At 38.0% G+C, this 10,333-nt stretch overlaps 1 protein-coding gene across 1 annotated transcript; it reads right to left on the reverse strand.

Annotated features, from left to right (window-relative positions):
• Positions 1–541: 541 nt before the first annotated feature.
• On the reverse strand, positions 542–1,467 carry LOC108719492 (vomeronasal type-2 receptor 26; the record flags this gene model as incomplete). The annotated part of the gene is made up of 1 exon (XM_018268359.2): positions 542–1,467. A coding segment is annotated over one exon (912 nt), but the record flags the coding sequence as incomplete, so codon positions are not given.
• Positions 1,468–10,333: the final 8,866 nt, after the last annotated feature.

Raw genomic sequence — 10,333 nt, forward strand, 5'->3', positions numbered from 1 at the left:
GGTCGTCAGGCAGGCAAGGGTCAAAACCGGGTATCAAGCAGGAAGGGTACAAGCAGAAGAGTATTCGGATATCAGGCACAGGTCAGGATACAGAATTCAGGATGGTCAAGGTACAGGCTGGGTCAAACACGGATAATCAGATTCAAACAGGCAAAATAGCACAAGGCTTCAGAACAGAGCACCAGAAACAAGTTCTATCACGGGCAGTTTGCTGGGAGTGGAAGTGGCCTATTTATACCCTGTTTGGACGCCAAGGTTTTCGCGCCAAAATCGACGCACACGCGTCAGGATCGACGCGCGCGCGTCCGCGTCAAAATAAAGGAAACGAGACGCGGGCGCGCGCGTCCTAAGGAGGCAAGATGGTGGAACCACGAGGCGGGCGTCCCCGCGGCCGGCGTGGCGGGCGTCCCCGCGGCCGACTTACAGCACCCCCAATCCCAGGTAAAACAGATTTCCTTACAGTCCTACAATAAAATTACATTGGAATATACATATTAATATAATTATTGCTCATTATAATAATAGAAGGATTTGTTAGTAATAGCTGGAAGTTTTTTATGTTTTATTTCCAAGTAAACAGGATTTGTGGTTCATTTCAGGTCTAAATAAAATAATGTAGCATTTCGGCAGAAATATACAACCTAAAAGTCCAGCACTTGAGGTGAGTATGGCAAATATCTCCACACACACAGTGTTTTTGCCTTTGGTGCTCAGATAGGCCGGGATCATTGTGATCCAAACACTGCAGAAGAGCAACATGCTGAAAGTGATGTACTTGGCCTCATTAAAACTGTCAGGTAATGTCCGAGTTAAAAATGCTAAAACAAAACTAACAGCTGCCAGAAGCCCCATATACCCAATAACTGAGTAAAAGCCAATAGCTGAGCCCTCATTGCACTGAATGATGGTGGTTCCAGGGTAAGTGTGAAGGTCCAGTTCCTGAAAGGGAGGAGAAATGGCCAACCAAGTCATGCAGATTATTATTTGAATGGATGAGCAGAACAAGACTACAGAATTGGACAGTTTGACTCCTACCCATGTTCTCCATGAACTCCCTGGTTTGGTGGCTTTAAAGGCAATGTAAACCATGATAGTCTTGGCCAGGAGAGAAGAGACTGCTATGGAGAAGGTGATTCCAAAAGTGATGATACGCAGCATGCAGGTTATATCCACAGGGCGACCGAGGAACAGAAACACACTGAGGAAGCTCAGCTTGATTGAGACAAGGAGGAGAAAGCTGAGGCTCCTGTTGTTGGCTCTAACAATGGGGGTGTTCCTGTAGTTAATAAATATTCCCAGTATCAAGAGAGTTATAAGAAATAACAGAATGGGTATTGATGACAAAAATACAGAAATTGTATCATTACAGAATGATAGAAATTCTTCAGGTTTTGCAATACACTGATTCTTCTTCTCATTGGGCCATTCAATATCCGGGCACCTGAGGCAATTTTCACTGTCTGCAAAATATAGCAAAATGAAAAAAATATTAGAAGGTATAAACAAGAATAATAGTCAACCAAACATACAATGGCACAGATAAGATAATAAATCCAATGATGGTGATTGGCTTAATGTCACCCATTAGAAAAATGTCACTCATCACTACAGGTATTGAACCTTTTATCCAGAATGCTTGGGACCTGGCATTTGCAGGGTAACTGATCATTCTGTAATTTGAATCTTCGTACCTTAAGACTATTAGAATATCAAGTAAATGTAAATAAACCCAATAGGCTGGTTTTGCTTCCTATTTGGATTAAGTATATCTTATCGCAAAATTTAGAAAACAATTTATTATTTGGATAAAATGGAGTCTATGGGAGATGGCCTTCCCATAATTCAGAGCTTTCTTAATAATGTATTTCCGGATAACAGGTCCTGTATCTGTACTAATAAATTGGATTCTTCCCCTTTATTAGCAAGAATCCCTTTGGATTAGGTTTTACAGGAATTTGACAAATTACAGATGAAGGAAGCACTAGGTCCCCATGGTCAAACAGCTCAATTTTTTCAAAAAAATCTATGAAGATCCCTTGGTCCCAGTCTTGGTTATGATTTCAATAATTTTTTAAACCAAGGAGCTGTACTTTAGTCTATGACAAAATTATCTCTCATTTTGGGTAAGGATGTGAGACACTGTAAAATGGAAACCAGTTGTTTTGCTCACTTTAGACAGAATGTTACTGTCAAAAAAACTTTTTTCTAAACTAATGTTGTTTTCTGATTCCTTGATATCATCCTTTCAATTTTCAATAAGGAAAGTGACAGAAAGAAGTAAAGCTCAGACACAGGGTAAACATTTCTTATCTTTAGACCAGGCTTTTGACAGAGTAGATAATGAATACATATTGGTTAATTTTATTAAGATATAGCATCCCTGAATAATTTTTAGGTCGGCTAGTGGCTCTATATAAGAAGACAATGAGTTAAGGGGGTGCAGTGAGTAATTCTAGGAAAGATAGGTTAAATGAGATTTTTTGTAAGGGAAAACAGGAATGAAGATTTAATTGGGGGATTGAGGTACTGGGGGGAACAATATGGCTGAATTAGTCACATGGATGGGAAATACATATAGGAGGCTATACTTTGTTTCAGAGGGACAGGACACATAGGGAAGGAGGAGGGATATGTCTGTTTGCTAAACATGTCTTAAATGCCAATAGATGGTGGAAAATGAGGGGACTGAAGTCTTATAGGTTAAAATGTATGTGGCAAGTCTTCATAATGGGGGAGGGGTTGATTAACCAGATACTGATACTGCCAAGACAACAAGTTTATAAACTTGTTACATGACAATTTTATGACACAGGTTGTTCGGGACCCAACCAAGTCATGCTGCACTAGTTTTAGTGATCTCTAGTGTCATTTAAAATAGCATGACATCATTACTGCTCTCAATGTATTCCTTTAAGAAGTAATGTATGTTAAGGGACACCTTACGTGGCTTATCTTAGAAGAGAGGAAATCTAAAGTAGAGAAAGGGGAAGCATTAAATACTGCAAGTTAGGGGGCAGACACTCCATTTAATGAATATTAATACACAACAAGTGTTTTACACAGCAACCAGGATGGCAAAGATGGAAAAGGAGATGAGGAACTAATTGTGGTACAGACTAAGACTAACCCCCCCAAAAAAATGTCATTTCATTTAATCTTATTATTAAAAGTAAAAGATGTATGTTGAGAATGTGGCTCTATTAACTAATGGAATAACAGATACTGAAAAGGAAAATGTTCTTAAACAGTTCTTTACTTCAGAATATATAACAGAGGATTCAGAGATTCAAGACTCTTGATAAGGGCACAGATGGTTTGGTTCAATCAAGGTAGTGGCTGATGCAGGATATGGTACCATATGTTCACTCAAAATTGATGTAAACAAAGCACTATAGCCTGATGGAATACACCCTTGAGATCTTTGTTCTGTTTTATCCAGGTCACTTTTTCTGAGTTTCTTAGACTCCTCAACTGGTATGGTACCTACTGATTGTAGGAAAGCTAATATAAATAGCGATGGGCGAATAAATTCCCACTTTTTCCATCGAATAAATTCACGAAACTGTGACAATGTTTCCAAGATGCACAACCGAAATGTTACAAGTCATTTTCTTTATCATTATTGCTGTATTTTGTTTCATTCTATTGTATGTAAGATACTTAAGGATTGGTCTGACACCAGGTGTGGTTTTGCATTTACTTATGGCTTTAAATAGGATGTGATGTCATTGTAATCATTCATGCTTGAGAAAGAAGCGGGAGCTTCGAAATGTTGCATATTCTTGCTTGGTGAAAACCTTTTTTGTTACACATAGCAAGTTGTCTGGACTTTTTTGTTCATTATATATATATATATATATATATATATATATATATATATATATATATATATATATATATATATATATCGGTGTAAGTCGACATTCAGTCCTATACAGAGGACCTTTATCAAGACATCAATGTCCTCTGTGCAGGACTGTATTGCTATGATTGGTAGCTTAACCTACCCCACCCACACCTCACTGTATTAAAACAGGAAATCAATTGTCATGCAACACTTTTTATTACTTACACTTATCAGTGAAAAGAGTTAATATATACAGGGTTAATGAATTAATACGTTACCTAGATATTATATCATCACTCCAACCGGGGGACACGGCATTTTGGAGGCAGCAAACCATAACAACATCACACAGCTCGTCAGCAGTGGCAAAGTCCCTAGCTATTATGGGAAAATCTCAAACCTTATACTTCATTCGTGGGGTTGATCCCACAAGGCAATTACTGATTGGGCCTGATGTTGCACAACAACATCAGGCGAGTCTGACTTTTAGTAACCTACAGGAACTATTGAATTTGGCAGCAAATATCAGTCTCATAACTATGATTCACGCTTGCAACAACATGTTTATATGAATTGTTCTTTTGACTTTTAGTAACCTACAGGAGCCTTAATCATTATCTCTATTGCCTATGCTTCATTATATTGACCCCAGTCCTTTCTATTCTGGCTAATCAATTAGTCAGTCATAGACACACACATCACATTTGTATCACAAGGACAGATACCTTAACTTGCACCATTAAAGTTTTGCACATAAATAAAGTCCCATGAATGCTCCGTGTTCATTATGTTGATATTAATTTTGCAGTAGCACCTGGACTTTTTTGCCTTTATTCTATGGATGAGTGCTCTGCTCTTCAGATATTTTCTTGCCCTATTTACAATAAAACAATAAAACAAAATGATTGGGTGGCCAAACACTACTTAAAAGTTTAAGATCAATTCATTAGATGCAAGATCACTAAAATAGCATTTCATAAATATTCCTAGAAGCTTAAATTAATTTACTTTTCTATAACTAATAAGTATCTTCACAGTTCATAATGTCAGGGGGTATTTGTAGAGGTATTTGATCAATTGAAGTGTGAAAGATGTTAAAGCAGACCTGTCACCCAGATATAAAAAGCTGTTTAATAAAAGTCCTTTTCAAATTAAACATGAAATGAAAATTTTTTTTTTTTATTAAAGTATTCAAAACTCATTTAAATGTCAGCTGCCCCTCCTATATGCCTTAGGCAATTACTTTTACTTTCTATTCAGCCCTTACTACATGTCACTGCTCTCCCCACATTCCTCCCTTTCTCTTCACCATTAAACTGTGTAACCAGTGCATAGGGATGGACATCAGGTCTCCCATTCTGGTGCATAAACAAGATTTTGAGATGACGCAAGACTTGCCTTGCTATAATTATGAGTTCACAGACAGAAGGAAACTTGATTCAGTCGGGTGACAGGTCCCCTTTAAAGATTCAAGTCACATCCAGTCATGAAAAAGTGCAAAATCAAGATAAGAGACACCAGAATTTCTTGAACCAATAATAGTTGTTTATTTGAGATACATAGCAGGTACTCACATAGTACAGTGTATCAGTTAGCAAATTTGATAAGGACATTCACAGAATACACTTACACTTTTTTTATGGAATCGTTTGCAAAATGTAACTGCACTGTTGTATCACCTGTAGCATGGTTATGTTAATGGTAACTATAACACTGTGAATGTCACCATGTTCACCAATGTTCCCATGGGAGTTTGGTCACAGTTGAGCAATTCCCTATACTCACAAGGTATTTTGTCTATTTACAGAGACTCAAATTTCACTGATATGTCCAAACACATACACGGCTAAAAAAAAGAAACAATTTTCTTCCAATATGTAAACTTTAAATTTAAGATGTTATCTATTAAAAAATTGATGTTGAAATGTATAAAATCCTTTTCCAGCCTAGTGTACAAGAATTAGTATTAGAAGATCCCATTTTAGAATTCATACCAGTTCGATTGGAGATCTCTCCCTCAGAACAGCGGACACAGTCATAACAGCAGGGCTGAAATCCAGGATTTAGGGCCTTCCTGTAGCCGAGCTGGCAAGTCTCTGCACATTGAGCTCTTGGGATCTAAAAACAAGGCACGTTATCTGTACAAACAATGAAGGTGTCATGTGTAAAATAAATGCCATAATTATGAAACCGTTGATGTCATTGTGGCTGCATGCCTATGAACACTGTGCATGACACACAAGGAATAAACAATTGTAAAGCACGTACTGCTCTATTTATACTATTGTGCATTGTGTGTATTATAAATTGTGTACCACAGACCAAAACCATCATGCTTCTTAACCACATGCCATTTACCTTTCTGAATTTGTGTATTTTGTAACTGGATTCATGATAATGTTTGGACAAGTGAAGAGAAAAAAAACCAAAACATGGCATTCTAACCCAAACAAATCAAGAACACAATATACTTTACAAAAACCCTAGACTATGTTTGCTGTTGGGCAGGCAAAGGTTGTATTGTTTATTATATATTCCTGAAAAGATTCTGTAAGAGTTGTCTGCTGCAATGCTCACTGCATCTTCTTCAACAAAAAACAAACAATCAGGCACCTCATTGACTTCTTCACAGTCAGAGAGAGAAGGAGAGCTCACAAAAGAAAAGAGGACATTATAGACAAATAGCAGGGGACCTTTTTACCCATAAAGAGAATCACGTCTCCCCTTTAGACTAGAAGAAAAGAACTTTCATTTGAAGGAATAGAGTAGGGGGTTCTTCACAGTCAGGACAGTGAGGTTGGGGAATGCACTGCCGGGTGATGTTGTGATGCTGATTCAGTTAATGACTATAAGAGGGACTTGGATGATTTCTTGGACGGACATAATATCAAAGGCTATTGTGATACTCAGCTCTATATTAGACAAATGCAATCAAAATGACAGCAGATATTATGCAGATAAAAAAAATACTGCATTCAACACAATAGCATGTTATTATCATACATATATAACATTCAATGAAGAAATATAGACAAATTAACAAAAACTAACGAAAATTAACTAAGCTAACGAAACTAACATTCATTTTACTATTGAAGAAACCAAATTATTTGACTACTAGTGCTGAAGTTGCAGATCTCAAAAAAAGGAGTAACTGGTTATGATAGAGAAACAAAATAAGATTGAATGCAGGGAGAAAGTTATGATATTCTGGGGGCTGTTTAGAGTTAGAAAAAGAGGTTTATTTATCATTTAAACATAAAGAGGCTCATTTATCAAAGATCATATTTTAGTGGTTTTAGACGTTTTTGAAATCATGATTAAACTCATGTTATCTAAAACCACGAATGCCATGAAAGCTATTAAAAAATCTGAATATAAAATGTGCAAATGAAAAAAACAGATGCACTAAAAAATGCAAAAACTCAAATAACTTTAAAAATTCACGTTTTTTTGGACAATTATTAATAATGAGGAAAATCAGTAACCCTCTAAAAGTCTGAATTCATTAAACATGGTCCGATAGTGTTTTTTATAGTTAGAGGCACATTTATCAAGAGTCAAATTTCGAATTCATGTGAGTTTTTATAATATATTTGAAATTTGACTGGGAGTTATTTATGAAAAGAATGGAATATATAAAACTTGAATCTAAATCGATTCAAATTAAACAAAACTCGGTTTGAGTTTTTTCTCTGAAAAAAAGTAGAATGTCAGGAAGGCTCCAAATATCTTAGGTGGTGAATATTTACATTTTAATTCTTAAAGAGCCAAGTTTGATGAATCTCGAAAAATATATATATATTTTTTAAAAAAACTTGAATCGAGTTTGGATAGTTCCCTAGTTGAATTTGACAGTTTTGACCATTAAAAAAATTGAAAATTTTAATTAAAATTAAAATTTTGAAATTGACCCTAAGTAAAAATTTTTGGATACTTCAACCATCGAATAGGATAATAGGACTTCGAATTTACTTCGACTTTGATTCGAAGTAAAAATCGTTCGAATATTTGAACATTCGATAATCGAAAAAACTTCAATACTTCGCCAAATTAAACCTGTTGAAGTGCTATGTTAGCCTATGGGGACCTTCTAGAGCAGTTTTTATGACCCCAAACTCTGCTACGAGCAGGGGCTACATTCCCCACCATGAGAGAAGTTCAGCAGCCCTGCTGTCGGTCCGGAATCTGCAATGTTACATAGTTACATAGTTACATAGTTAAATTGGGTTGAAAAAAGACAAAGTCCATCAAGTTCAACCCCTCCAAATGAAAACCCAGCATCCATACACACACCCCTCCCTACTTTTAATTAAAATTCTATATACCCATACCTATACTAACTATAGAGTTTAGTATCACAATAGCCTTTAATATTATGTCTGTCCATAAAATCATCCAAGTCCCTCTTATAGTCATTAACTGAATCAGCATCACAACATCACCCGGCAGTGCATTCCACAACCTCACTGTCCTCACTGTGATGAACCCTCTACTCTGTTCCTTTAAATGAAAGTTCTTTTCTTCTAGTCTAAAGGGGTGGCCTCTGGTACGTGATTCTCTTTATGGGTAAAAAGGTCCCCTGCTATTTGTCTATAATGTCCTCTAATGTACTTGTAAAGTGTAATCATGTCCCCTCGCAAGCGCCTTTTTTCCAGAGAAAACAACCCCAACCTTGACAGTCTACCCTCATAATTTGTGTCGATGATAGGAAATCCAAGCAGGCTGTCACCTAGCACAATCAGTAGTAGTGTCTGTATCAATCAACCCACTGTGCAGTCACAGGAGAGAACCTCCTTTCTCCCTATCCTAAATTTACCTGTGCAGTATTCTGGCAAGGTCCTACCGCCACAACGAGCCCAACTGGAAACCTTCAGTTGGGTTCGTCCACACCATAACTTTATAAATATTGGTTATTAGTTAATAAAACATAGAAAAATAATGAAAACTAAATATTCAAGCGCTCTCTGACTGCCCTTCCATGTTGTGGCTGTGGAGACCAGGCTGTGGAGACCACTCTCCAACATCCCTTCCACACTGAGGAGACCCACTCGCCAACAGCCCATCCAAGCTGTGGAGACCCACTCTCTGACAGCCCTTCCATGCTGTGGAGCATCTCACCCGACAGCCCTTCCATGCTGTGGAGACCCGCCCTCTGAAAGTTTTTCAATGCTGTGGTGCCACGTGCTCCAACAGCCCTTCCACGCTTTGGAGCCCTCGCTCCAACTGACTTCTGCCCAGACAATCAAAACTAGGCTCTATGAAAATAAAGGCTAGCATTGTGCCGGGAATTAAGTGATCAGCTTAAGTATAGTAAACCTACCTCTCTCCCTGGCTCACAAAAGGAAGCTGCAATAGCAGGGCCTTATGATATAATATCGGGGGCTGTTAATTCTATATACTTGCCCAGATACAGTGAACTGCCTCTAACCCCAAATAGCTATGCTTGCCGAGTGGCTTGAAACTGCAAGCAACTTTGTGCTAAGTGTACTATAGTATTATTACTATTATTTTTGTTTTTTGCAGGCGCTATGGATTCTATGGAAACTTAAATAATAAAGTGAAATTAACCCCTTGATGAATGCTTGCCAATAATCAAACGCCAAGCCCCTTCCTGGACTTCCTGGCATGCCAGCCACCCAACAGCTAGGGGTCAAGTGGGCAAGTGTAACCAGGCAGCCATTTGTCACTACTCCTGCAGGACCCCTGCCCCTCAAGAGCATGTCTAGCTACCCATTGGCTACTCAGCCCAATAAACTCTGGCCATCGCCCCCCAAGGCAAGCATCCTGACATTGTTGCAAGCCACAGGCACTGCGAGAACTATTGTATGTTGGCGTTGTCTGCTATAAATATATATACTGTATATACATACTGCATATGCACACACCCTTAAATACTGTATTCTACATCTGGTCCAAGCTACAATAAGCAGTCACTGCTTTATACTTACCCCTCGGTATCTGTTAACCTACTAGACATTCTAACAGAGAATTACTATATGTATCTGCAGTAGCAGCGGATTGTCCTCTGAGCATGAGCTGAATCAGTAACTCAATAGAGCTCAGTAAAATAGAGGTCTGAATCTGATAATAGGCTGCTGAATCAAGTAAATATATCTATAGAAATACCATACAATGTGCTGATTTCTGAAAGCAACACCCAGAATATTACTGTAGTCAGACTTTGTCCTATTCCTGACTAAGCCACATGTGATTTCTATAGGGTATTATTTTGGGCCCAGGCTGCCTTCCATGCTGCCCGAGTGACTAGCGTGTGATTGACTGCTGTAAAACAGCAAATAAACAGTAAGAGACTAAGAGGAGTGCATGTGTACATACTGCAGCTAATAATCGTATGTAAAAGAGAGAGCTCTGTTACATGTTCCATGATAAACTCACAGGGGGAACTGTCTTAACACAGTAGAACTAAGCACAAAGCCTGGATGACAGTGTTCAGCCTCTATAGGGTATGATGACAGGGCAGCT

Source organism: Xenopus laevis, chromosome 1L, assembly GCF_017654675.1.
Source record: "Xenopus laevis strain J_2021 chromosome 1L, Xenopus_laevis_v10.1, whole genome shotgun sequence".
NCBI classification, from domain to species: Eukaryota; Metazoa; Chordata; class Amphibia; order Anura; family Pipidae; genus Xenopus; species Xenopus laevis.